Source organism: Saccopteryx bilineata, chromosome 5 (assembly GCF_036850765.1).
Source record: "Saccopteryx bilineata isolate mSacBil1 chromosome 5, mSacBil1_pri_phased_curated, whole genome shotgun sequence".
Classification (NCBI taxonomy): domain Eukaryota; kingdom Metazoa; phylum Chordata; class Mammalia; order Chiroptera; family Emballonuridae; genus Saccopteryx; species Saccopteryx bilineata.
In genome coordinates, this window is record NC_089494.1 from 17,705,031 (window position 1) to 17,732,550 (window position 27,520).

Here is a 27,520-nt window from a genome sequence, read left to right on the forward strand (position 1 = left end):
GTCCTATTGGTCTTCTGACTGCTCAAGACCCACTTCGAGCCATTAGTCCCGCCCCCGAAGCCAAGAATTGGCCGTCGTTTCTCCACCCCCCAAGCTCATTGGCCAGCATGGCTGAGTGTGACAGTGAGTGGCAGACACCGGGCCTAGCGCTCAGGGTCGGGCTGAGCCCAACGGAGCTGTCGGAGTGCCTGGAGCCACCCGGGTCACGGTTCCTGAGGTGAAACGCGAGCTTGGTTACTGGTATCTCAGGACCCGGGCCGGACCAGGCCAAAAGTGCCCGCAGAGACCTAAGCGAGCTCACGGCGGGTAACGGGGGAAGGGGCGCCACGGGCGGGGTGGAGGCGCGCAGCCGGAATGTTTTGATAGCGGGGGCGCGCGGGCGGGGACGCGCGCGGGCTACGGGACCGCGCGCAAGGTTGTCCGCTGTGGGGAGCCGAACCCTTGGCCTGGGGACCGACAGCCCTGGGGCAAGCTGGGCTGGGTCTTGCCTGCTGGGTGTAGCGAGGCAACCCAGCCCATCCCGGGTATCGGCTGTCGGACTGGCTCCTTCCTCCCAACATCCACAGGAACCCTTGAGCCCAGGCCTGGCTGGCTGGGGTTCCATGGTCCCGGGGTCCACATTGCTCCGGGAAGTGGCGAGTTCCCTGAGGGTTGGGTCTACTCCTCTGGACCCAGGGTTCTCACTAACGTAGGGAATCCCAGCGAGGCCAGGCTGGGCCGTGCTCCAGGGCCCCAGGGTCTCCACTGACTGGGTGAGTGCCACCCAGACCATGCCTGGCCCCACAGACCTACGGAACACAGTTCCCCTAGGATCTGGGTCCACGCTGACCCACTCGGGACTTCCCAACCGGGAGCTCTGCCAGCCTGCCCGTCCTTCAGTGCTAGGGAAGCAGAGGAAGGGGTTGACCAGAAGGCCCTCTTCAGAAAAGACTCCTTGGGTTTGGGGCAGTGCGGACCCTGGTGGCCTAATTTTTGAGGTTGAGCTGCAGCAATGGAGAAACGGTCCAGAAGGGTCTCCCGACCTCAGATCTGTACTGACTCAGTCTTTGCAGCTTCAACAAGTCACTTCTTTCTTTTCTTTTTTTAACAAGTCACTTCTTGAATTGAATGTGTGGCCCTGTATAGTACTACCAGAGGAAACGCCCATTACCCTAGGCTGGAAGGGTACCTCCCTGTCTCATGCTTGGCCTCCTTAGTGTGGGGCGGGCGGGTACCTGGGAAGGTCGGTTTTACTCTCCTCACTCCCCACTCTCGGCCTGACACCTCCTCCAGCAGCTACCGGGCCAAGGCATCAAGGGCTGGAGTGGAGCAGACCCTGACTGTCCATGGAGCTGGTAAGGCCATGTGCTTATTTCGAACCTTTGTTTACAAAGTGCTTCCAAACTGCTAGTGCCCAGAAGGGCAGGAAGAGGGCTCCTTCTCTCCACTAACAAGAGCTAAAACAGCTCCCCCAAAGGGGCAGACACTCAGTAAAGGCTCTGGGGACTGACTCTATTGGTCAGTTAAGGTCTCCCAGCCCCGAGCTTGCTGCTCTCCTTTCATTGCTGTTTCTCCTCTTTTGAGCCAAGAAGACTGGGTAGTGGAGACTGGGAGTAGAGACTCCTGGTCTAGTAGGTAGGGCAGTAGACAGGCAGCACCCGGGGCTGACCCTGGGTCTCTTCTTCCTCATTCCTTGCAGGTGGACAAGGCGGACAGGGGGCGGCGGTGATGGCGCAGTTTGACACTGAATACCAGCGCCTAGAGGCCTCCTACAGCGATTCACCCCCAGGAGAGGAGGACCTGTTGGTGCACGTCCCTGAGGGGAGCAAGTGTGAGTTTCTTGCTGGCCATGACAGCCATTGCTGGGGCACAGGGGAGAGGTGGTGGAGGAGCACTGCGGGGGCAAGGGGCTTCCGTTCCTTTCAGGCTCTGACATCTCTGCTTCTGTGCCCACAGCACCTTGGCATCACATCGAAAACCTCGACCTCTTCTTCTCTCGAATATCCTTTGTGTCTCTGTGTTGGAGCTATGGGACCTTTAGCCCCTCTCCAAGCTAGGCCCCTGATGGGAAGTTGGGGTGGGTTTGACTCCATCCCTGAAAGGGGATGTAACTCTTGAGGCTAAAAGAGGGCGGGGAATAATGATCATTGTAAATAACGATACCCCACATTTACCAAGAGCTATGTGCTTTTCACTTTGTGGTGTTAATTTATAAGGAAGCTCTGTAAGGGTGATCCTCCTTTATGATGGGATTCTAATAACCTTATAGTTATTATCCTTTGATTCATTCTGTGTCAGCTCTGTTTTAAATACTTTATGTGCATTATCTTAGACCTAATAATCCTATGAGACAAGTGCTATTATTCCCAATATACCACTGCAGAAAAAAGCTTAAGAGGTTAAGTACTTGGCCAAAATCACATAACTAGAAAGTCATAGGCCCTGGTTGTTGGCTCAGTGGATAGTGTCGGCCCAGCGTATGTACGTCCTGGGTTCAAGACCCAGTCAGGGCACACAGGAGAAGCGACACTATCTTTTCCCTCCTTCTCTTCCCCTCCTGCAGCCAGTGGCCAATTGGTTTGAGTGTGGCCCCTGGCCCTGAGGCACATCAGCCTCAGGCGTTAAAAGTAGCTTAGTACTCAAGCATCAAGCATCGCCCTAATGGGATTACTGGGTGGATCCCAAATGGGGCAGATGCGGGAGTCTGTCTCACTTTCTCCCCCTCTCACTTAAAAAAAAAAAAAAAAAAAAAAAAAAAAGAAAGTTATAGAACCAGGACTTAAGCTCAGGTATGTGACACCAAAGTCTATGCTCTTAATTGTTGTCTTTACCAACCACTTTTTCTTAAGAATTACACGTTTATAATCTGCACCAGAAAAATGGCTTCACGTGTATGCTCATCGGGGAGATCTTTGAGCTCATGTAAGTATAAAAAGGGATGGATGATTTGCTGTAGTAATACAGCTCAGTCTTTCCTTGAGCTCACCCCCTGACCCTACCTGCCAGTGCCTCTCAGTCCTAGGCTCAACATTTTGCAAACCTTTGTATTTCAGGGACTGGGTATGGAACCAAAATTTACAGGCTTCACCTTTTTTTATTTCCCATGTAAGGAAAGCTTTCTAAATTCTATCTCTTCCATGAAGAGAGCTCAGATTTGGTCATTTCATCAGCGCTCCAGTGGAATGGGCGTGGTTCAGTCAGAGATGCCAGCCACTTGAGAAAGGAGTCTCTGTTCTGTTCTTGGTTGCACCTTAGGCCTGTGCTTGGGCAGAGAGCCTTCTAAGAGGAAGGAGCCATATGGCCTTGCCAAAGAGGAAGAGGTTGGGAAACTCTCTCTCAGTAAGAAAAGAGTTCAAATCCCTGAATGGCTGCTTAACTACCATCTTAAAAGGAAATCAGGCACCATGAATCAGAGACAACAATCATAAGACTTTCGAAAGTGTCCAGTAAGCAGTCAGAGATTACTGTGAGGAAGGAAAGCAGACTGATTCGGTAGGGCCCAGGCTAAGAGCAAAAAAGTAGGAGCTGGTTTGTGGGGCTGGGCAGTAGAGAGAGCCCACTGGGAGCTCTCCACCCTCCATTTCTCAGAGGCTGCTCCCTACTCTTGTTCTGCTGCTTCCAGACTCCTCTGCTGCTTATGTTAATTCACTGGTCCCTCTCTGACTCTTGGGCTGCGCCCCCTCTTCCCAACTTCCCAGGCAGTTCCTCTTTGTGGTTGCCTTCACCACCTTTCTGGTCAGCTGTGTGGACTATGACATCCTGTTTGCCAACAAGATGGTGAACCACAGTCTTCACCCTACTGAGCCTGTCAAGGTCACTCTGCCAGATGCCTTTCTGCCTGCCCAAGTCTGTAGTGCCAGGTAAGGGCTGCAGGTCAGGGGGCATCACAGTCTGTAGTTCTGCTAGTAGTAGGTGGGGAATGGAGTGTAATATGAGGCAGTGACAAATTCCCTAGAACCTGGACTCAGGCTCAGCCTCACTGAAACCTCCCGGAGAGTAGCATGTCTGCCAGGACTCTTGAAAGAGCACCCTTCCCTCCCTTTCTTCCCCACCAGGATTCAGGAAAACGGCTCCCTCATCACCATCCTGGTCATCGCCGCTGTCTTCTGGGTTCACCGGCTTATCAAGTTCATCTATAACATCTGCTGCTACTGGGAGATCCACTCCTTCTACCTGCATGCTCTGCGCATCCCCATGGTGAGACTAGGGAGTGGGCAGCTAGCACCACAGCCCAAGACGTCCTCTGCGGATGGGACGGGTGGGGTGTATTCCTGGGCACGAGGCACCCTGAGCTGCCCATGGCAGGTCAGGGAGCATCTGCTTAAGGGCTCCACTCACCTAAGCACAGGACCCCTGAGCCTCATAGCTAATGCAGGGCAAGGGGTCAAGGCAGCTACCCAATGTGCCATAGCTTGTCTCTTCCCCACCCTGCAGTCTGCCCTTCCATACTGCACGTGGCAGGAAGTGCAGGCCCGGATCGTGCAGACCCAGAAAGAGCACCAGATCTGCATCCACAAGCGTGAGCTGACGGAGCTGGACATCTACCACCGCATCCTCCGTTTCCAGAACTACATGGTGGCGCTGGTTAACAAGTCCCTCCTGCCCCTGCGCTTCCGCCTGCCTGGCCTTGGGGAGGTTGTCTTCTTTACCCGTGGCCTCAAGTACAACTTTGAGCTGATCCTCTTCTGGGGACCTGGCTCTCTGTTTCTCAATGAATGGAGCCTCAAGGCCGAGTACAAGCGTGGAGGGCAACGGCTTGAGCTGGCCCAGCGCCTCAGCAACCGTATCCTGTGGATTGGCATCGCCAACTTCCTGCTGTGCCCCCTCATCCTCATCTGGCAGATCCTCTACGCTTTCTTCAGCTACGCTGAGGTGCTGAAGCGGGAGCCGGGGGCCCTGGGAGCACGCTGCTGGTCCCTCTACGGCCGCTGCTACCTCCGCCACTTCAACGAGCTGGAGCACGAGCTGCAGTCCCGCCTGAGCCGGGGCTACAAGCCCGCCTCCAAGTACATGAATTGCTTCTTGTCACCTCTGCTGACACTGCTGGCTAAGAATGGCGCCTTCTTTGCTGGCTCCATCCTGGCTGTGCTTATCGCCCTCACCATCTACGACGAAGATGTGTTAGCTGTGGAACATGTCCTCACCACGGTCACACTCCTGGGGGTCACTGTGACCGTGTGCAGGTGGGTAGGGCAGCAGGTGGGAACAAGCCAACCGGCATTCCCTGGCAAGGCTGACCTCTCACCATAACCCTGATCCCATCCCATAGGTCCTTTATCCCGGACCAGCACCTGGTGTTCTGCCCTGAGCAGCTGCTCCGCGTGATCCTCGCTCACATTCACTACATGCCTGACCACTGGCAGGGTAATGCCCACCGCTCGCAGACCCGGGACGAGTTTGCCCAGCTCTTCCAGTACAAGGCAGTGAGTGGAGTTGGAGTTAGGGCCTGCTAGAAACTGGCTGATAGATCGGTGGTGAGGGCTGGGATCCCTCCTGCTCTTGTGACCTTGGTCCCTCCCTTTTAGGTGTTCATCTTGGAAGAGCTACTGAGCCCCATTGTCACACCCCTCATCCTCATCTTCTGCCTGCGTCCTCGGGCGCTGGAGATTATAGACTTCTTCCGTAATTTCACCGTGGAGGTTGTTGGTGTCGGAGATACCTGCTCCTTCGCCCAGATGGACGTTCGCCAGCACGGGCATCCCCAGGTACTGGAAGAGGAGAGGGGCAGCTGGCCAGAGGCAGTGCTGGCAAACTGCAGAAGGGCGCCCCTTCTGAGCCAACACATCACACAAAGGCAACCCTGTGCCAGGGCACACGCTGCTCGATAAACAGGAGCCTGGGCTGGATTTTAGCCCTAAATTTGCACCCTTGGCCAAGAAGCTTCTTTGGGAAAGGCACAGCCAAACAATTAGCCCCACACGTGGCCACTCCTGCAGGCAGCCGGGCCCCTGGGCAAGATAACAGCAGTCTGTTGGGTCATTGTGGTCTCTGTCCTCCAGGGCAAAGACTTCCCCTAGCAGGGAAGGCACAGAAAGGGTTGCTGTAAGAGAACTAACTGTCCTGCTCACTGTGGCCTCCCTTGCGCAGTGGCTCTCTGCTGGCCAGACCGAGGCTTCAGTGTACCAGCAAGCTGAAGATGGGAAGACAGAGTTGTCACTCATGCACTTTGCCATCACCAACCCTGGCTGGCAGCCACCACGTGAGAGCACGGCCTTCCTGGGTTTCCTCAAGGAGCAGGTGCAGCGGGATGGAGCGGCTGCTGGCCTTGCCCAAGGGGGTCTACTCCCTGAAAATGCCCTCTTTACGTCCATCCAGTCCTTACAGTCCGAGTCGGAGGTGCGTTCCTGGGGTCCGGGAGGTGGTGGGTAGAGGGGCCTCCAGGAGCTGGAGATGAGAACTAGGCATGGGGTACAAGGGCCTATCCTATAGTTTTCCTTCTGTTTGTTCAGTCTGTGCCATTGGGTCCTGACATGCAGAATACTGGGGGCCCCTGGGGCCTCCCTCTTGCCCTGAGAATTCTGCTCACCCCTTTCTTTCGTAGCCTCTGAGCCTTATTGCAAATGTGGTAGCTGGCCCGTCCTGTCGGGGCCCCTCACTGCCCAGAGACCTGCAGGGTTCCAGGCACAGGGCTGAAGTCGCCTCTGCCCTGCGCTCCTTCTCCCCTCTACAGCCTGGTCAGGCTCCCACAGGCCGGGCTCCCAGTACCATGACAGGCTCTGGGTGAGTAGCAGTGGGCCGAGATGGGAGGGCGTGGCAGCAGCACCTAACGACTTGTGTGGGTCTCAGAAATGTTGACAGTGCTGTCTGCCTCTGCTGGGAGGTATAGGGTGGATGCCAGGACAGCCAGCTCCGGGAGCAGCGTGTGGGAAGGACAGCTGCAGAGCCTGGTGCTGTCGGAGTATGCGTCCACCGAGATGAGCCTGCACGCCCTCTATATGCACCAGGTGAGTGGGCAGCAAGGGGCAGGGCCATAGAACAAAGATGGCAGTTGAAAAGTAGAACCCTTTACTCTCTACAGTCTTAGATGTGGAGAAGCAAGACATAGTTTCAAATCCATGCTCTGCCATTTACCTGGTCTGCAATCTCCATTCGAACATATACCCTCGTACTATCTGTTAGCCAAACTTATTCTCATCTAGGGCCTTTATACACCGTGATTTCCCCTGCCAAGAATCCCCTTCCCTGAGATATGCGTATGGCTCCCTCCTTCTCCTTATTTAGGTCCTTGCTCCTACCTTTTCTATGAGACTGTCACTGGCCACCCTGAGTAAAAGCTTCTCTTGCCCAACTTTCTGAATCACCCTGCTTTATTTTTCTCCATAGCATTTAGTGCCATCTGATAATTGTATTTTTTCCTTATTTATCTGTTCATTGTCTGTCCTCTCCCCACATCCTTCCAGAGTAGATAAGCCCCACCAGGGCTGGGATTTTTGTCTGTTTTTCATTGCTATATCCCTAGCACCTAAAAGAGTACCTGGCACTTAAATCTGCAGTTTGTTTTTTATCTTCTTTAATTTTTCCATTGATTTGAGAGAGAGAGGGAGGGAAAGGGGAGAGAGAGAAGCATCAACTTTTTGTTCCACTTAGTTGTGTACTCACTGGTTGCTTCTCATATGTGCCCTGACTGGGGAGTGAACCCACAACCTTGCTGCTCTGGGACAACGCTCTCTCCACTGAGCCAACCAGCCAGGGCTGCAGTTAGTTCTTGAATCAAATGACTAGGTACACTGAGTACTTTTATAACCCATGCACAGGCTCATTCCAGGAGTGAGAGTCTCAGAATTTAACCTGTAAACCATCATATGAATGTTAGACACTACTACCACAGTGTGTACTCTGGGTCAGTGATTCTAGGTGCGTTGGTATAAATGGGAACTAGCTGATAGCATGGTGGGGAGCAATTGTTTCAGACACATGTCCCTCTGTTCCCAACTAATGAGTCTCCCACTTCTCAGCTCCACAAGCAGCAGGCCCAGGCCGAACCTGAGCGGCATGTGTGGCACCGCCGGGAGAGTGACGAGAGTGGGGAGAGTGCCCCTGAAGAGGGGGCAGAGGGCGCCCGAGCCCCCCAACCTATCCCCCGCTCTGCCAGCTATCCCTGTGCTGCACCCCGTCCTGGAGCACCCGAGACCACTGCCCTGCAGGGGGGCTTCCAGAGGCGCTATGGGGGCATCACAGGTATCCAAGTGGGCATACAGGAGGACACAGCCTCCAGGAAAGGGTGGTTCTCTTGGGGCCTTGCAGAGAAGGAAGAGGTCAGAGGAACCAGGCCAAGGAGAAGAATCTGTCCGTGCCCCCACCCAGTGCAGTCCCGGAGCCCTGCTCATTCCTGTTTGCATTTGTGCTAAGAGTGTGTTTACTTGTGTCTCTAGACCCTGGCACAATGCCCCGGGCTCCCTCTCACTTCTCTCGGCTGCCCCTTGGAGGGTGGGCTGAAGATGGACAGTCAGCATCAAGGCACCCAGAGCCCGTTCCCGAGGAGGGCTCGGAGGATGAGCTTCCCCCTCAGGTGCACAAGGTAAAGGCTCCAGGACCTGGTAACAGCTGCCAGGAGGGGTAACTTCCAGGCTGAGGCCAGAGCTTTTCCTGGGGAGGAAGGTGTGCCTCTGAAGCAGACATACTGCACCCTCCCCTCCAAAATACACTTCCCCTTCTCCCCTCATCTCTGAATCCAGGGTTTGACTTTTCCTTCGCTTACCTCTCAAAGGATCAAACTTTCCTTTCCCCTTATCTCCAGGCTTCTGTTGAGTAAGCAGATAGCTGAAGACTGTCTCTACTAAGGACCCTTTTCTCTCCACAGGTATAGAGAAGACTGAGCAGGGTCCCTATGCCCCAGGATGGAGGCCTCTGTTGTCCTGCCATCCCATCCGCCTGTCATGGAGGGCTTCTCTGAGTGTTGCCTGGCTCCACGTGTGTGGTGTTTGTGTGTCCGTGCCTGGCCGAGGGAGGTGCCAATACTGGGCTTGCCACAGCCCTAGGAGAGAAATTGGGGGCCTAGGAACCAGGGCACACAGGACTGTAGCCTCATTCCCAGGAAACCCCTTGGCTCAGAGTGTGGTGCTAGAAACTGGTCCCCAGCCCAGCCCCAGTACTGCCACCTTTGCACCCACCCATACAGTCTCCAGAGGACTGCCCACCACAGAAGCTGCCAACCAGGGAGAACCTGTGCCAACTGTGGAGTGGGGAGCTTGGGTCTGGACCCTCAACCTTTGCGGCGCCCTCTCCCTGCCCTGAACAGATGAGCAGCTCAGGCTGTGGCCCTTACCTCACCCCCAGTTCTCTCCCAGTGCTGCAGCCTGCTCACCCCTCTCCTTCCTGCACATCACTGGCATGTGTGCTGCTTGCTCTGGTTCTGTTCGCTTGCTCCCCTTCTGTTCAGCTTTTGATTTGCATTAGCGTAGAGGCCCTAACTCCCAGCTCCTCTCACGCTCTGTTGACACTAAGGAAAGTTTCTCAATTGCAGGAGCAGGATGGAAATTTTTTGTGCCCTGTCCAATTTTTCAGAGGGGCCCCTAGGAGATTGAGGTCTTCCTGGCCCCCATTACTGCTTAGTATCCTTCTCCCTCTCCCCCACCAACTGCACAAAGGACAGGGTTGGAGTATGCCCTGGTCTGTCTACCTCCCAGCAAGAGAGCTCTAGCCTGCCTCCTGCTGTCCCGTAAAGGGGTATATAAAGGGGCGACAGGATGGCTCCGCCCTAGGCTTTGCGCTGCCGCATTGCATGCTGGGACCCAGCCCTTACCCTCCACCCCACCCCTCAGCTCTGGTCCACTGCGGGTGAATGGTGAATTGCGCTGCCTGAACTCACAGCGGAACACGGTGGGGACTGTGTACAGCTTGATAACCCTTAATAAAGAAGGGACTTTGACCAGGTCGTGGCGTTGTTTCGCGCTTCTCGGGTTCTGGGAACACGCGGAGTAGGGTGCGTGTTATTCTTCCAGGTGGCTGGGGACTGGGACGGGCCCTGTAGGAAAATGGGCCTGTGCGGTGAAGCAATCACACCAAGCTAGCTGGCTTAGCGGAAGGGCCGTTTCCGTCCATCATTCCGTGGAGGTCAAGGTCTCCAGCTAGGCTGGAGGTCAGATTTCCCGCTCTGAGCACGTGACCAAGCTGACTGCGCCAGTCTATTTTGTCTTGCCCGCGTGCACCACTTACCCCCGCCCCTTCTGTAACATTTGGCCAATAGGGACCCTGGATAGGGATTAGGAGTGGTTACAATGGGCGGGTCTGCTGCGAACCAGTGGCTTGAGTTAAACACTGAACATTTTTGTGGGCCGGGACTTAGCCGGAGGGTCCCGGTCAGCGAGGAGACGGCGTACGTGCCCTGCGTGAGTGCGTGGCGGTGGCGCGTGCGCGAAGCGAGTGGGCGGTGTGGCTGGGTCCACGTGCGTCTCTGACAGCGACCCCCACGGCTCCATGACCCGAGACTCTCCGGCATCCGTGCCCCTCCCCGAGCTGCAGGTCCCGTTCTCCGGTACCGCAGTCCCTGCAGACTCGGTCTGCGGCCACGCACTGCTATGGTGACTGTGGGCAACTACTGCGAGGCCGAAGGGCCCGCGGGTCCAGCCTGGGCGAAGGGTGGCCTGAGTCCTTGCTTCTTCTTCACGCTCGTGCCCTCGATGCTGATGTCCCTGGGGGCTCTGGCCTTGGTGCTGGCCATTCCTCGTAAGCGTCGGGAGCGGCCAGGTATCGCCGACGTGCTGTCTTGGGGGGCCGGCCGTCGTGTCGCTCCCTACATACTGCAGCTGCTTCTGGCCACACTACAGGTGGCATTGCCCCTAGCCGGCCTGGCTGGTCGAGTGGGCACTGCCCATGGGGCCCCGCTACCAGGTTACCTACTACTGGCTTCCGTACTGGGGACTCTGGCCAGCGCCTGTGGCTTGGGGCTGCTCATCGTGGAAAGGAGCCAGGCACGGCAGAAGCTAGCAATGGGCGTCTGGATCAAATTCAGTCACAGCCCGGGGCTCCTGATCTTCTGGACTGTGGCGTTTGCAGCTGAAAACTTGGCCCTCGTATCTTGGAACAGCCCACAATGGTGGTGGGCAAGGGCGGACTTGGGCCAGCAGGTGAGGGACTTAATTGGGAGAGGGGTCGCATGGGTGGGAGGAGCTGGGAAGAAAGATGTCAGGTTCTGTTTTACTGGCTTCACGCTTTGGGGCGACTCTTAAGAAAGGGAAGAAGGGAGGGGCTGGTTCTGGCTGGGAGCTGATAGCCAGCTGGTGGGGCGTGTCTGTGCTGAGTCATTGTGGGTTTTTTTGTTGGGTTTTGTTTTTTTTTTTCAGCCCATTAGATGCTGGGACACTGAGGAGGACCTGGGTGTGTACACCAGTCCCCAGCCCTGTTAATAACAATGGGATTTGGCCCTGTTTGATACTCTCCCCACATGTGTTCATTCTAGGTTCAGTTTAGCCTCTGGGTACTCCGGTATGTGGTCTCTGGAGGACTTTTTGCCCTGGGACTCTGGGCCCCTGGACTTCGTCCCCAGTCCTACACCTTTCGGGTCAATGAAGAGGATCAGGATGTAGAGAGGAGTCAGGTACACCTCAATTTCTGAGCCTTAGGGTCTGTCTTAATTTCATTTCTTGTCATCATTTTTCCCCACCATAATAAACTATTTTCCAAATCTCAGATTGTACCCTGTTAGCTTTTATGACCCCATCAGGGATTACTTGTGCGACCAAAATGCCTGAGAGCAAGAGCAGTAATCCCCCACATTTTCCCTAGAAGATTCTGGACAGTGCACTTCTCTTTGGTTTCTGAGCTTCCCTCCCCCATGTGTCTCACCATCCTAGATTCAGTCAACAGAGGGGCCACCGCGGTCTACCTGGAGAGACCTGGGCAGGAAGCTCCGCCTACTGAGTGGCTACCTGTGGCCTCAGGGGAGTCCAGCTTTGCAGCTTGTTGTGCTCATCTGCCTGGGGCTCGTAGGGTTGGACAGGGGACTGAACGTGTTGGTCCCCATCTTCTATAGGGACATAGGTGAGGGGGAGGCGTGCCAGCTCAGTACTGTGGTCCTTCATTGGCCTGGTGGGTGGGTGGGGGGCCTAGCCTGGAGCAGTGTGACAGAGTTGGGAGCTGGGTGGTCAGAAAGAAGCTATGGCTGTTGCCTGGGCCAGTCTCTGCTGACCAGAGCAGCCTCTCCTAACGAGTGGTCTCCAACTCATTTTCTCCATAGTGAACTTGCTGACTGAGAAGGCTCCCTGGCACTCCCTGGCCTGGACTGTTACCATCTATGTCTTCCTCAAGTTCCTCCAGGGGGGTGGCACTGGCAGTACAGGTATGAGGGACTCTCACCCTGGTTGGTACTGGCCCCTCTTCCCTATAGTCCCCTCCCACAAGCATTCCTCCCCTGGGCCCTTTGGTGCCCTCTGACTTTTCACATTTGGGTGCTGGGCTGAGTCATTTGGCTCCTCAGCCTTACTGAAGCCTCCTCTGCCCCTCCCCCCCCAGGCTTCGTGAGCAACCTTCGCACGTTCCTGTGGATCAAGGTGCAGCAGTTCACATCACGGCAGGTGGAGCTGCGCCTCTTCTGTCACCTGCATGAGCTGTCACTGCGCTGGCACCTGGGGCGCCGCACAGGCGAGGTGCTGCGGATCGTGGACCGGGGCACATCCAGTGTCACTGGGCTGCTCAGGTGCCAAACCCATGGAAAAGGAATGTGGGAGGGTGGGGATGGAAGAGTGGGATGGAGGGGCTGTCAGAGCAGCCCCAGCTTGAGGAGCTGCCTCTCTGCCTTCGTTTCCTAGTAAGATTAACGAACATGTGCTCTCATAACAACATAAAGTAGATTGAGAGCAAATCTCTTGAATTCCACTCACTTCTCCAGAAGTTCCCACCTCGTTTAGTATGTTGAGTCTGATACTCTGCATTTTTACGTCTATAAGTGCAGACTCCCAAAACTAAAGTGGTATTGTGCCAGTTCTTCCTAAAATAAGTGTTATAATATGGGCGTCATTCTCAGAGTTCCTTTATTAACGAAACGTTATGGAGATGTAGTCTTCGCTGAGCGTGAGGGTCTGCTTTTATCATTATGATCGGCCCAGAGCATTCTGTAGTTCCGGCATGCTGGGTTCCACATAGCCATCCACCTCTTGAGGGGTGTTTAGCTTGATTCTAGCCTGTTGCTGTTGAAAACAAAACACTAGACTGAAACTCCTAGAGGAGGAGGTGCTGGATCCAAGCCCCTAAACCTGTCTTTGTCGCCTGACTTCCCCTCCCAGCTACCTGGTGTTCAACATTCTGCCCACGCTGGCTGACATCATCATTGGTATCATCTACTTCAGCATGTTCTTCAATGCCTGGTTTGGCCTCATTGTGTTCCTGTGCATGAGTCTTTACCTCAGTGAGTGCTGCTTGGTGAAACCAGCCCCCTGAACTCACCAGGGACTGCCCTGCGCTTGAGCCCTGACCCCACTTGGGTGACCTGGTATGGAAGGCTATAGATTAGTGGACTTGAAGAGTCTCCTGCTGCTCCCCAACATGGTGTGTGTGTGTATGTTCCTCTGCCAAGGGAACCTTAGCTCAACCTGGGTGGGGAACCAGGGCATGCTGGTCACATTAAGTGGCCATTGTAGATACGGGTCAAAGAGCAACCTCACTATGTAACAGATGCAGCTTGGCCTTGATTTGTTCATCAAATGCATGTTTACACGTGAGGCTCTGTACAGGCTGCTAAGATTATCTTGGACACACTGCCTTCCCCCACGGAGCGTAGGGTGTCCTCTCTTCAGACTCCCGGCCCCTGAACTGTAGCGTAGGGTTACTGTGAGTAGGCAGCAGACGTACACATGTGGTCTCTGCTGTTGGGAATGACAGCTTGATGTTTTCTTATTTCCCCTCCTCCTTCCACTCTTCAGCCTTGACCATTGTGGTCACCGAGTGGAGAACAAAGTTTCGACGTGCTATGAACACACAGGAGAATGCTACCCGGGCACGAGCTGTGGACTCTTTGCTGAACTTTGAGACGGTAACAGAGGCCTCAGTGGCAGTGGTGTGAGGTACAGAAAGGTGGAATGTGCCTGGGACCGCTGGGGCTGCCAGGGAGCTGGGGGGAGCAAGGTGTGCTGTTTAAAGTTAGGAAGGCGGGATTGGAGGTCTGGAGCAATGACCCAGGTGCTGAATGCTGCCGCCATGTCAAACAACGGTGCTCTGAACTCATCAGGTGAAGTACTACAATGCGGAGGGTTATGAAGTGGACCGCTATCGAGAGGCCATCATCAAATACCAGGTGAGGACGCCAGTTTGCGGACTCCCGAGAGCAGTGGCCTGGCCTTGTGGAACTGCTAGGGCTGGGGAGTAAACTTTGGGCTGTGACTTTGAAGGTGCCTGGGTCCAGGTTCGGATTTGGTGATGGTGAGAGCATATGTGACATTCTTCTCTCCTGTATTACGTCCACAGAGTTTGGAGTGGAAGTCAAGTGCTTCACTGGTCTTACTAAATCAGACTCAGAACCTGGTGATTGGAATTGGGCTTCTTGCTGGCTCACTGCTCTGTGCATACTTTGTCAGCGAACAGAAGCTACAGGTGAGGGAACTGTGCCAGAGATAGAGCAGAGGGGCCTCTCCCTGGGCCACAGGGCTCCTGAGTGGGAAATGGAGATATGACAGGAAGTGGGCAGGGTGACAACCCAAAGGCATCTTGTGACTTGGTCCTCTACCCTGGATCTCCACAGGTTGGGGACTTCGTACTCTTTGGCACTTACATCATTCAGCTATATATGCCTCTAAACTGGTTTGGCACCTACTACAGGTAACCTGATCCCTGGCCCTCACCTGTCCAGGTGCATTGTTATTTCTCCAGCTCTTCAGAGGAGCTCCAACCACTGCTCTTCTTGCAGGATGATCCAGACCAACTTCATTGACATGGAGAACATGTTTGACCTGCTGAAGGAGGAGACAGAAGTGAGTAAAGAGAGAGGAGTGGGGTTTTTGGGGAGTGGGAGCCTGCATGGTGTTTCTTGTGTTTGGAGACTACCAGGCTCCTGTAACAGCGCCACACGTTGGTGGCACTCTCCCAGGTGAAGGACCTTCCTGGAGCAGGGCCCCTTCGCTTTCAGAGAGGCCTGATAGAGTTCGAGAATGTGCACTTCAGCTACACCAGTGGGTGAGCCCCTCCCCGTTTGCCATCTTATGGCCCTCTTTTCCTCTGTCCACTTACACACTGCATTCCTGCTCTTTATTCCTGCTTCTCAGTCACCCCGGCTTCTTGGAAAGAGAGCCCAAGCAAGGGAAGATCAGAGCGTAGTAGTGGCTCTGGTGACAGAAGGGGGCGCTTGGGAGTGCAGGCCTGCTGATATGCCCCTTCTTCCTTGCAGACGGGAGACCCTGCAGGATGTGTCCTTCACTGTGATGCCTGGACAGACCCTGGCCCTGGTATGAGGAGACCCAGCCACTCGGCCCAGCCTCCTCGATGTTCCCTATTGCAGTGTTCATAGTGGCTTGTGACTCAGGCTGGGAGTCAGAGAGCCCTGTCACGAGAGGTCACAGTAGTGAATGTGGAAGCGTTCGTTGGTGGTCTCTTGCACCACCTTGAAAAAGCCTTGAAAACCGTTGGGCCTAGAATGGTTTCCTTCTTTCCAACAGGTGGGCCCATCTGGAGCAGGGAAGAGCACAGTTTTGCGTCTGCTGTTTCGCTTCTATGACATCAGCTCTGGCTGCATCCGAATAGATAATCAGGACATTTCACAGGTGAGGTGGTTGGGGAGACAACTGTCATTTAGGGTCCTGTGTGTAAAAGAAGAAGTACTGAGCATCCAGGGAGAGAAGGAGATGTCACCTTGGCAAAAAGCTGGGGCAGACCTCAGCCTTTCTAGCACCATCTGACCTACAGAAGCGAAAGAGTCACAAGAATGGTTTGTATGGTGCTATTCAGGGTACAAGATCAGCAGTCTAGGGAAGCAGGAGAGAAGGAAATTTCTCTATGTTGATGGGGAAACCGAGGTTGAGTGATTTGCCCACCCAGCTCGGATTTGGGGTGGTGGCAGCAGGAGTTTCACCCAGGGCCTTGCGGGCCCTGTGCTTTCCACCAGTCCATCCTACCTCCCAGGCCTGGGTGGATCTCACAGGCCAGGGCGATATGGTCTCTTGGCCCCAGGTGACACAGGTCTCTCTCCGGTCTCAAATTGGAGTCGTGCCCCAGGACACCGTCCTCTTTAATGACACCATTGCCAACAATATTCGCTACGGCCGCATCACAGCTGGGAACGACGAGGTGCAGGCTGCTGCCAAGGCTGCAGGCATCCACGATGCCATTATGGCTTTCCCCGAAGGTTAGCCGTTACTCCCTCTGAACTGTCCCGTCCCTTCCTTGCCTCATCTGGCCACAGAAGCCAAGTGTATCATGTGTGACTTGAGCGAGGTGGGCAATACCCACAGGGTACGAGACGCAGGTGGGCGAGCGGGGCCTGAAGCTGAGTGGCGGGGAGAAGCAGCGCGTGGCCATCGCCCGCACCATCCTCAAGGCCCCCAACATCATTCTGCTGGATGAGGTGAGGGCCCTGGGCAGCCTTCGCCCCTTCCTCCCGACCCGCCTGCGCCTGCCCCATTCCTGCTGGGCACTGTTTCTCATCTGGGAGAGAGATCACAAATCCATGTTTTACAAAACACCTTACAGCTCTCAACACAAACAAGGTTCTTGTTGATTGCCAAGGCCCCAGCAAGCAGCTTGCATCCTCCTTCCACTGGGGATTTGGGTGGCAGGGGAAGTTTTACCCAGACCCTCTCTGTAGGCAACATCAGCGCTGGATACATCTAACGAGAGGGCCATCCAGGCCTCCCTGGCCAAAGTCTGCGCCAACCGCACCACCATCGTAGTGGCACACAGGTACAGGGCTGGGCAGCGGGCAGCAGGGCCCGCTTTTGATACTGTGCTGGGTAACTGGTCTCTGAATTCTCAGGCTCTCAACTGTGGTCAATGCTGACCAGATCCTCGTCATCAAGGATGGCTGCATTATAGAGAGAGGACGGTAAGAGGCACAGCAGGGTGAACAGGGCTGGGCCTCTGGGTTGTGGGCCCTGGATTCAATTGTGAAGTCCTAGGGAGGCGTTTCTGGAGGAGCCGTCTCTCGTCAGACCCGTCATCACTGAGGGCTGGTGGTGAGGACTCTTGTGGCAAAACTGATAGTTGGGACTTACATTTTCCTCTTTGCCCCAGGCACGAGGCTCTATTGTCCCGAGGTGGCGTGTATGCTGATATGTGGCAGCTGCAGCGGGGACAGGATGAAGTCCCCGAAGACACCAAATCCCAGTCTGAGGCATAGTGACCAAAGCTATGGCCACTTCCTTCCCAAAGAGTAACTCAGAGGGGAGTAAGAGGTATCCTTCTTCCCTGGCATATTTCATCCTGGTCTTGGGGTGTGGTGCTAGCTATAGGGAGGGAGAGGAACCTTTCAGTGAAGCACGTTTTGGGGAAATAAAAGTGTGAACTGTGCTGGGATTACTGACTTCATGGTTTGGCATATTGCATTGGGCCTGTTCCCTCAGGTCAGGTGAGCATTGTTGGCAGGACTGTCCCGTCCTGGTTTTGGTTGGAAAAGAGAAACACACCACTTGGATGTCTTATTAACTACCAGTATCCTTTAATCCCAGGCCCCTCCCTGCCTTGCCACGTGGGGCAGCCCCAGTGTAAAGGGGATGACATGATGCAGGGGGTTGAATGGGGCCTGGTCAGCATCCTCCAAGGGCCCAGCCAGGGAACAGTTCATAGCTGCCCTCTCCCACGCAGCTGGAGAGGCCAGTAGGGACTTCTGTAGCCTTAGGTCCACAAGCTGTTTCTCTTGATGCTCCCTGGAAACAGCCTCTGTGTCACTTCTTGTCTTCACTCCAGGCTGCTCCAGGCCTCCTCTCCCTGTGAACCCTAGAGGTGTGAGGGCCACAGTTCTCAGCTGAGCCTCCTACCCAAGCCCAAGGCCCTAGCACACGCTGCAGTTGGACGGCTTCAAGCTGCGGCTTTGGGCCTGGAGCAAGGAAAGGGATGGGAAGACAGGGTATGATGTCAAGGAAATGAGGGGACAATCCTCACTTCCAAGCTCAGCATGGAGTATTACTGAAAGCAAAAGGATAGCCACCACTCCAAAACTATCAACCACTTGGAAGGACCCGCTCCTCAAACTCCTCACCCCCTCCCAGTGCAGAATCCCATTTCGACCCATACGCATACCTGCTGCCGTTGGTACTCAGCCTCACTGGCTGACAGTGCTTGTGCTAAAGCTAAGTCTTCTTCCTCCTGAGAACTGGGAGAGAGGGACAGCTTAAGTTGGATGACAATATTTTTTTTTTTTTTTTTTTTCATTTTTCTGAAGCTGGAAACAGGGAGAGACAGTCAGACAGACTCCCGCATGCACCCGACCGAGATCCACCCGGCACGCCCACCAGGGGGCGACGCTCTGCCCATCCTGGGCGTCGCCATGTTGCGACCAGAGCCACTCTAGCGCCTGGGGCAGAGGCCACAGAGCCATCCCCAGCGCCCGGGCCATCTTTTGCTCCAATGGAGCCTTGGCTGCGGGAGGGGAAGAGAGAGACAGGAAGGCGCGGCGGAGGGGTGGAGAAGCAAATGGGCGCTTCTCCTATGTGCCCTGGCCGGGAATCGAACCCGGGTCCTCCGCACGCTAGGCCGACGCTCTACCGCTGAGCCAACCGGCCAGGGCCCCGGATGACAATATTTAAAATGTAAATAAGCATCCAATCTGTTAGACATTTCTGTGCTGAGCACTTCTGTGTATTACTTCAATCTCTGTATAATCCTATAAGGTAGGTATTAGTATACTCCCATTTTATAGAGGAAATTAAGACCCTAGTGGGTTAAAGAATTTGCCAAAGGTCATATAGTTGTTAAGCTTAATTTGGGGCCCAAGTTCCTAACTTATCTTGCAATGGGTTGCCCAGAGACCTTGCCCACATCCCACCATCTATCACCAGAGAGTGGGTACCTTGGGGCTTGGGGTTTGGTCTCTGCCAGGGACAATTCCAGGGCTCGCTGCAGAGCCTCATCCTCGCTCTGCAAAAGGAGAAACAAGACCAGTTGCCTTGGATTTTACTGTGTTGGGTTTGCTTTTGTCCCCCCAACCTCTGCCCAACTCACCAAGCCATTCTGTAAAGCAATCACTGGAGGGGCAGTCCATGGTAGAGACTGGGCTGTGGCTCTAAGGCAGACATTCAAGAGGCGGAGGTCAGAGATGTGAAGGGAAGAAAAGGAGAGAAGAAATGGGCAGGCCTACCTGCTGGGAGAGGTAGATGAAGGCAAGGTCCGACTTGGGCTGGGGACAGTGCTTGTAGAAGAAACCAGACCTTGTGCTCTGGAGATGGCAGCAAGTCTGTAGGGAAGAGACACTCTTGGCATATCTTCAAGAGCAGTCAGCTTGCATGCTCTCCCCAGGCCTTACCAAAAGTCAGGAGGAGACTTCCCCCAAACAGTCTGGAAAAATGAGCACTTGAATAGGAAACTAAGACTCCTCTAGTCAAAGGAGCCAAGATTCAAGCTTCCCAGCTTTGAGTGATAAAGGCTGTCAGTTCAGAAGGATGGGATGGTCCCCAAGGCAAGAAGACTCAGATGCAATTACCCTGCCCGGCTGGTTGGGTGCCCCTCCCCAGAGCAATCATGGTCCAGTGGGTGACGATGCTTGATGCAGAAATTCTGGCCACAGCGTTCACAGGTCAGTTTCATCATTTCCCGCTGCCGGCAGCCAGAGCGTTCACACTTATTGGTGAAGATCTGAGGTAGAGTAGGAAACTTTGTCTCTGCTGGGATGCTGACTCCCTTTTCCAACCCAGTCAACAGCTAGCTGTTCAGGTTTCCAGGTATCTGTGGGCCCAGCTGGGTCATGGCCAACCCCTCCAACACTTACCTTACGTTTTTGCTGTGCTGGATCTGAGCGACAGTCTCGGTCAATGTGCTCCCCCACAGCGCGGTCAGGGGGCTCCCCTCTAGCCACAGGCACAGGCACATTACAGAGTGGGCATACAGGTACTTGGATATCCTGTAGTTAAGGAACAGGGCTTAGTCTGTGACCCACTCCCATTTCCACCAAATCTCTGATCCTGAAAAAACCCCAGAAAGACATTAAAGGAGAGGAAACAGGAGGCAGAGGGGTTGCGGAGATTCTGCATGCATCGTTCACCCACCCGCTATTACCCTCAGACAGCCCCCTCACCTTCTGGTAAGCAGATCCACAGTGATGCTGAACATAGGCCACATGGTCTGCGCAGAATATGCCGGAGCAGGCGTCGCACTTAAGCGGCAGAAAATCTACAGGGAGTATGTCAGATTGCAAGTCCAGTGGCACCTTGACATCGTTCTGGGTCAGTCAAGCCTTCCACTAACTTGTTTGCAACAAACCGCCCCGGCCCTAGTCCACTACCCTTAGCCACGCCCTCTTTGACACCGCCCCAACTCCGAACCCCGCCCCTCTGGTATTTCCAGCGGGAGCCCACACTTCGCCCCACTTTCAGCTCCAAGCCCCTCTCCACTCGGCCCCACCCCCACGCGCTCCACCCCTCACCCAAACGCTGACAGCTGGGCTCGGAGCAGTGAGCCCCGAGGTCTGGAAACTCCATCGCCGGGCCGGGCGGGGCCTGCTGGGAGAAGAAGCGACGCTAAACATCTCTAGGGCTCCCGCTCCGGGTCTGGACCGCGACCCCGCACTCTGGGGGGCTCCCTGCCCTCCCCCTTCCTCTCCCCCGCCTGGCCTGAGTTACCCCAGGCTCTGCGCCTCCGGGTCGGAGGCCCCCACTCCTCCCCCAGCGCGCACAGACGCTCTGACGTCATCGCGCAGGGCGGGCACGTCTCGCACTGCCGCAGGGCGGCTGGAGGAGCGTCCCTAGCGCCGCCAGGGGCGCAGGGCGGCTGGAGGAGCGTCCCTAGCGCCGCCAGGCAGCCAATGGGGTAGGTTCTGCGCGTGGCTTCCTCCACCCGGGGCGAAAGGGCCTGAGAAGGCGAGGACGGGGATATGTTGCGGAAAGAGGTCTGGGGTGGTTTGACGTCTTCCACAAGTCGGTTCTTCGCCAGCTTCTCACTCTGCACCTAGCCTTTTCGTTCAGTGTCACAGTTGTGCTTACTCTCCGCGAGCTGACTACTCCCACGTTTCTCTGAAGTACAGATTTCTCTCCAGAACTGCAGATCCTTCCTCTAGGTTCATTTAGCTTGACACCATTTCTGTAGGAGTTCCCGGACTAAGCTAGGCACACCGGCTATATGATCTTCCTGGTCCAATTCTAGCACCCATATCATCTTCTTATAATCAGCTGTTCACACACACAAATACACTGGGAAGTCAGGAACCATAGCTACCTGGTCCTGTGTCAGGTCTCCAGCACCCAGTGCAGTGCCTGTAACTGCGGCTTCAGTGTAAATGCGAATTACCTACAGAGTTGGTTTTAAATGCAGACTTTTGGGTCCTGGAACCTCTGATTCAGTAGAGAGCACGCAAGAGAATCCTGACAGATTATCCATGTACTACATTTTGAAAAACATGGGCATTGAATCTTCTGAGTGCTCATCAAATATTTCTGGAATGCTTCAAGCATGAGAGTCACCCGACTAATGTCCTACTTTTCCTCTGGGAGACCCAGGTTGAGACCTCTCAGCTTCAGGACATTTTGCTTCTTATATGCCTCTTTGGCCTCTTGTGCCTGGCGAGCTGAGCAGCGTCCTCCCAAATGGGATAACCCAGGACACAATTGGAAATGAGGAGACACTCTTCTCATTTTTCCCCCTCTGTGTAATGCTGGTGGCTGAAGCCAGGCAGGTTCACACTGGATTTGGGCAGACCATAGAAGAACTGTGGAGTTGAAAGGCATTGGGCCATTCCCATTTATTGGCGTCTTGCAGAGGCCGGCAAACAAACAGGCAGGGGGAAACTGCTTCTCACCACAGAAGGCCAGCAATCAGGAAAACCGTACCTTGAGGAGGTGGGCAAGCAATCAGGAACACCCACCGTGGGAAAATACCCCTAGCCTTAAATAGGCTAAACACACGTGGCTTTCTACCACATGCTCACACACTAACGGAAAAATAGTGAGCAAGCCTAACCACAGCTGTTTTTCCTACACTCCCCTTCCAACTTTTGGCTGTTTCCCTATGTGTCTGCTTCTTCCAGCCTCACAGCTCTAAGGGCAGCAGATATTAAAACCATTTTTCTTGCCTGACCAGGCAGTGGCTCAGTGGACAGAGCGTTGATTTTGGATGCTGAGGACCCAGGTTAAAAAACCCGAGGTTGTCAGCTTGAATGTGAGCTCACCAGCTTGAACACGAGATTATAGACATGACCCCATGGTTGCTGGCTTGAGCCAAAAGGTTGCTGACTTGAAACCCAAGGTCACTCTCTTCCCCTCCCGCAGCAGAGGCTCCATTGGAGCAAAGATGGCCGGGGCACTGGGGATGGCTCTGTGGCCTCCGCCTCACGCGCTAGGGTGGCTCTGGTCCCGACAGAGCGACGCCGATGGGCGGAGCATGCCCCCTGGTGGGCGTGCGGGGTGGATCCCGGTCGGGCGCATGCGGGAGTCTGTCTGACTGCCTCCCCGTTTCCAGCTTCAGAAAAATGAAAAATGAAACAAACAAAAAAATGAAACCCAAGGTCGCTGGTTTGAGCAAGGGGTCACTGGGTCGGCTGCAGCTCCCAGTGAAGGCACATATGAGAAAACAATCAATGAACAACTAAGGTGCCACAACAATCTATGAGTTGATGCTTCTCATCTCTCCCTTCCTGTCTGTCTGTCCCTCCTGTTCCTTTCTTTCTCTTGCTAAATAATAATAATAATACTTTTTTTGGTTCCTTAAACAGAAGGCCTGATCTCAGCTCTGACTGTTCCCTATTATCTTGACTTGAATCACCTGCCAAGCCCTGACCTGTGGCCTTATGGCCAGGGTATGTGGACCAGGCCCAAGTCTCAAGTTTGGTGGAAGGGAGTCAGCTCCACCTAAAAGGAAAATCACCCAACTGGCTTAAACAATCCTTCCAAAAATGCAAGGGAATCCATTCAACTCATTTATTCCTTCATTCAACAATATATCTCTTCCTACATGCCTATCACTGGATGATATATTCAAAGAAAAGCATACAGGGTAATATGGCAGTACATTTCAGGTGTCCCATTCTGGGGTTGACAAGTGTTATTCAAGCCCAAACCTGAGGGCTGAGTCGATGTTGGCTAGGTGTTGGGAAAACAGCTGTGTTAGGCTTGCTCGCTTGTACTTTGCCTGATTAGTGCATTGAGCACATGGCAGTGCCATGTGTGTATAGTCTACATAAGATGATGGGTGCTTGCCCTCAGTGTGGATTGTGGATTAGAGGATTGTCTTCCCACCACTGTGAGGGGTCATTTTTGCTGTTTGTTCGCCTGCTGCCATGAGAAGAGCTTTGCCCCTGCCAATTTGCTCGTCCGCCCTTGCAAGACTCTATTAAATGGTAATGGTCCAATGCTTTCTGGCTCCGCAGTTTCTCTACCGTCTGCCCAAATCCAATGTGAACTTGCCTGGCCTTGGCCACCAGCATTACACTAGCTCAGGGGTCAGGAACCTTTTTGGCTGAGAGAGCCATGAACGCCACATATTTTAAAATGTAATTCTGTGAGAGCCATACAATATGTTTAACACTAAATACAATAAATGTGTGCATTTTATGTAAGACCAATACTTTTAAAGTACAATAAGTCTCTGAATTCTTTTTAATAACATTGTTATATGCTGTTGCTAACCAATGATGAATAAAGTACTTCTTACCATTAATGCGACTTCTGGTGCTGCATGGTTTTGCTGATGGCTTTGTAGTCTGGTTGATACATGGTGAGGTTAAGCTTCATGCAGGTGTTGAGACTTCCATCCATTAAATGTGATCGTAGGTTGGTCTTAACATTCTTTAGATGTGAGAAAGACTGCTCACATGCATACGTAGAACCAAACATTGTCAGTACAGCAATACTCACATGCTGCAGTGTGTGGTATGTGATGGGAAGTGCATTCCAAGTTTTGACAATCAGCTGGTCCGTGGGTTGAAGTTTTTTTCATTTCTCCCCACTTGTGTTTGCTCGCCAACTCTGCTTGCTGTCGTGCAAGTCTTTCCAAATCTTCATTCAGTGACTTGAACTTATTCACCCACATATCTGAGGCCTTCAGGTCAGCAGCTTGTAGCTCAAAATCTCTGATGAAGACACCAGGGATGTAACTCAGGTCGGCGCTGTCCACTGCACACTCGTGTGGATGGGTGATGAACTTAAAAAGACGAGTGCGCTCATGAAATTCTCCAAAGCGCGCTTTGAATGACTGCAGGAGATTAGATGTGAAGCCCGCTAGCTGCTGGAGATCAAGATGTTGAGCAGGGTCACTTGCTGTGCATGCATCTTTAAACTCCCCCAGTTTTTCAAAGTGTAGTAAACGACCTGTTTCAATGTTGGTGATGAAGAGTTCCAGCTTGTTTTCAAATGCAAACACTGCTTGTTGAAGGGATAAGACTGTATTTCCACTGCCTTGCATTTTCACATTGAGCTGGTTCAGATGTTCAGTCATATCCATGAGATAGTAGAACTTCAGGAGCCACTCAGTGTTAGCTAACTCAGGATGCTCGACGTTTTTCATTTCAAGAAAAGTCCGGATTTTGCTCAAACAAGCTGCGAAACGGCTGAGCACCTTCCCTCTTGACAACCAACGCACATTGCTGTGCAGAAGCAGACCAGGATAATTATTCCCAACTTCATCCAGCAGTGTTTTAAACTGGCAATCATTTAAAGCTCGGGCAACAATAAAGTTGACCACCCAAATGACCAGCAACATCACCTCACCAAGCTGCTTGCCACACATCTGAGCACAAAGCGCCTCCTGATGTAGAATGCAGTGAAAACATAGGATGGGTCTCTTTTCATGTTCACGAAGAAGCGCTATGAATCCTCTGTTTTTCCCCACCATGCACGGAACACCATCAGTACACACCAAAATAAGTATATCCATCAGATTTTTTTCTTTAGCAAATTCAGTGAAAGACTTGAATAAATCCTCCCCTCTTGTTGTCTCTTTCATAGGCAAAACAGCAAGACTTTCCTCATGTAGTATGTCACCGACAGCATACCTTGCAATCACGCTGAACTGGGATAAATGGCTTATGTCTGTTGACTCATCCAAAGCAAGAGAAAAGAATGGTGCTGCATTTATGTCCTTCACTTGTGTTGCCTCAATTTGATTTGCCATCTTGATGGTACGATCGTCAACAGTTCTTGCTGACAGAGGCATGTCTTTTATTTGTTTGATTTTCTTGTCTTTATCCAAAAAGTCGTCAAAAATTTCATTGGCAACATCAAGCATGAATGTTTTGGCATACTCCCCATCTGTGAATGGCTTTCTGTTTCTCACAATTGCTAAAGCACCAGCAAAGCTAGCCAAATTCCAGTCACCTTGTTGGGTCCAAACACGGAGTTGCTGCTGACTAGCTTGCACTCTGCACAGTAGCTCTTGACATGCTTTCTTCCTGCTGTCCCCCCCTGGATATTTCGATGCAAATGTAGTATGGCGTGTGTCGAAGTGCCACTTTATATTTGACCGTTTCATCGATGCAATTTTATCATTGCATAGTAGACACACTGCAGAACCCGCTCTCTCTGCAAAGGCGAATTCCTCTGTCCATTCCTGCTGAAAAGTATGATATCACTCCTCACCTTTTTTTCTTTTAGCCATCTTCTTTGTCAAAAGGGTTTCTGCAATAGCTAGCTGACTACTTGATTAAAAGGAGGGAAGTTTACTTCCTGACCACACAACAATCTGTGTATGTTATACATTATCCAATAAAAATTTGGTGGTGTCCCGGAGGACAGCTGTGATTGGCTCCAGCCACCCACAACCATGAACATGAGTGGTAGGAAATGAATGGATTGTAATACATGAGAATGTTTTATGTTTTATATATATATAAAACATATATATATATATATATATATATTTTTTTTTTTTTTTTTTTTTCTGAAGCTAGAAACCAGGAGAGACAGACAGACTCCCGCATGCGCCCGACCGGGATCCACCCGGCACGCCCACCAGGGGGCGATGCTCTGCCCCTCCGGGGCGTCACTCTGCCGCAACCAGAGCCACTCTAGCGCCTGGGGCAGAGGCCAAGGAGCCATCCCCAGCGCCCGGGCCATCTTTGCTCCAATGGAGCCTCGGCTGCGGGAGGGGAAGAGAGAGACAGAGAGGAAGGAGAGGGGGAGGGGTGGAGAAGCAAATGGGCGCTTCTCCTGTGTGCCCTGGCCGGAAATCGAACCCGGGACTTCTACACGCCAGGCCGACGCTCTACCACTGAGCCAACCAGCCAGGACCATGTTTTATATTTTTAATGTTATTCTTTTTTATTAAAGATTTGTCTGCGAGCCAGATGCAGCCATCAAAAGAGCCACATCTGGCTCGCAAGCCATAGGTTCCCAACCCCTGCACTAGCTGAAGTCCAAGAGAGAAAGGAATGGAGTGGAAGGAGATAGTATTTCAGGCAGAGGAAACAGTGGGGACAAACACCTGGAGATAAGAGAGAATAAAGTCCTTTAAATGAGCTCTTAAAGAGCTTGGAGCGTCTGAGTCTTAGAGTATAGGAGGCAGGCTAGAAGGGAAGTGAAGCTGGAGAGCTAGCAGAGGCCAAATCACCTCAGGTGGGGGAGGCCGCATTAGTATTGAGAATTTTACCATGAATGTAGTGACAGACTATAGATGACTTTAAGCGGGAAGTGACATGAGAATTGTGTTTTGGGAAGGTCACTCTGGCTTCAGAGTGGAGAAGAGATTGGAGGAAGTATAGAAGGGACATCAGGTAGGAGGCTTTTGTAATCCAGGCAAGAAATGATGGCCTGAACCAGAATGGGGCCAATGCTTAGAATTAACAAGAGCTCATTAGAGAGGTTAGCTATGAGATCGAGTTTTTTAAAAAAAACAACACTGAAGAGTGTCGCTGTAAGACTAAAATGAAAAAAAAAATCTATTTCCACAGTGATCACAAATTACACATGGTCCCCGATATTGATGATTTGGCAATGATTTTTCAACTTTATGATAATGCATAAGTGAGATACGAATAGTACAAACTGGCTAGGCTAAGCTCTGATTATCAGTAGGTTAAAGGCATTTTTACTTAATGTTATTTTTAACTTATGGAGTTTAACCCCATCATAAATTGAGGAGCGTCTGTATTCAGAAAAAAAATTTTAATTATTGATTTTAGAGAGAAAGGAAGGGAGAGAGAAAGGAAGGGAGAGAGACAGAAACGTCAATCTGTTCCTGTATGTGCCCTCACTGGGTGTCAAACCCTTGCATATTGAGATGACACTGACCAACTGAGCCATCCAGCCATGGCTCAGAAAAAAATATTCAACCTTATCTGCAGGAAACACTGATCACTTTGATCTACTTCTATGCAAAAATTCAACCAAACATTCAGTTAGTAGTATTTATGCAACATCTTTGGCCAAACCTTCAGGGAAATTCTGGCAGCTGCTTTCTTTAACCTACTCTCACGCCCTGGGGTAAGCTCTAGGCAGCCATGTTTCTGCCTCTGCCAAAGATAATTGGTCTGGGAGTGATAATGTGA

At 52.8% G+C, this 27,520-nt stretch overlaps 3 protein-coding genes across 9 annotated transcripts; 2 read left to right on the forward strand and 1 right to left on the reverse strand.

Annotated features, from left to right (window-relative positions):
- Positions 1-135: 135 nt before the first annotated feature.
- Positions 136-9,848, forward strand: ATG9A (autophagy related 9A). Of its 5 annotated transcripts, none has more exons than XM_066279230.1 (16): positions 136-306; positions 1,273-1,334; positions 1,679-1,810; positions 1,936-1,979; positions 2,837-2,901; positions 3,678-3,839; positions 4,035-4,176; positions 4,414-5,162; positions 5,249-5,402; positions 5,505-5,684; positions 6,067-6,315; positions 6,521-6,699; positions 6,806-6,923; positions 7,935-8,157; positions 8,352-8,497; positions 8,780-9,848. In XM_066279230.1, the coding sequence occupies exons 3-16, from the start codon at positions 1,708-1,710 to the stop codon at positions 8,783-8,785; spliced, it is 2,520 nt and encodes an 839-aa protein (XP_066135327.1). In that variant the 5' UTR covers positions 136-306; positions 1,273-1,334; positions 1,679-1,707; the 3' UTR covers positions 8,786-9,848. The 5 variants fall into 5 exon arrangements, with proteins under 5 accessions (XP_066135327.1, XP_066135329.1, XP_066135330.1 ...); XM_066279232.1 differs by having other exon boundaries at positions 1,276-1,334; XM_066279233.1 differs by lacking the exons at positions 136-306; positions 1,273-1,334 and having other exon boundaries at positions 1,718-1,810; positions 2,835-2,901.
- Positions 9,849-10,230: 382 nt separating this feature from the next.
- On the forward strand, positions 10,231-17,412 carry ABCB6 (ATP binding cassette subfamily B member 6 (LAN blood group)). Its single transcript, XM_066280907.1, has 19 exons — positions 10,231-11,045; positions 11,378-11,515; positions 11,772-11,958; positions 12,155-12,256; positions 12,430-12,613; positions 13,200-13,321; positions 13,836-13,945; positions 14,141-14,206; positions 14,377-14,502; positions 14,651-14,727; positions 14,816-14,879; positions 14,996-15,081; positions 15,293-15,350; positions 15,561-15,665; positions 16,072-16,246; positions 16,353-16,465; positions 16,706-16,800; positions 16,874-16,942; positions 17,131-17,412. The coding sequence occupies exons 1-19, from the start codon at positions 10,497-10,499 to the stop codon at positions 17,234-17,236; spliced, it is 2,532 nt and encodes an 843-aa protein (XP_066137004.1). The 5' UTR covers positions 10,231-10,496; the 3' UTR covers positions 17,237-17,412.
- A 118-nt stretch (positions 17,413-17,530) lies between these two features.
- On the reverse strand, positions 17,531-20,728 carry ZFAND2B (zinc finger AN1-type containing 2B). Of its 3 annotated transcripts, none has more exons than XM_066279392.1 (10): positions 20,670-20,728; positions 20,474-20,546; positions 20,126-20,220; positions 19,820-19,951; positions 19,535-19,686; positions 19,193-19,288; positions 19,057-19,117; positions 18,905-18,972; positions 18,136-18,208; positions 17,531-17,832 (listed from the first exon to the last, which is right to left on the reverse strand). In XM_066279392.1, the coding sequence occupies exons 2-10, from the start codon at positions 20,526-20,528 to the stop codon at positions 17,794-17,796; spliced, it is 771 nt and encodes a 256-aa protein (XP_066135489.1). In that variant the 5' UTR covers positions 20,529-20,546; positions 20,670-20,728; the 3' UTR covers positions 17,531-17,793. The 3 variants fall into 3 exon arrangements, with proteins under 3 accessions (XP_066135489.1, XP_066135487.1, XP_066135488.1); XM_066279390.1 differs by having other exon boundaries at positions 17,531-17,932; XM_066279391.1 differs by having other exon boundaries at positions 17,531-17,932; positions 20,474-20,549; positions 20,670-20,727.
- Positions 20,729-27,520: the final 6,792 nt, after the last annotated feature.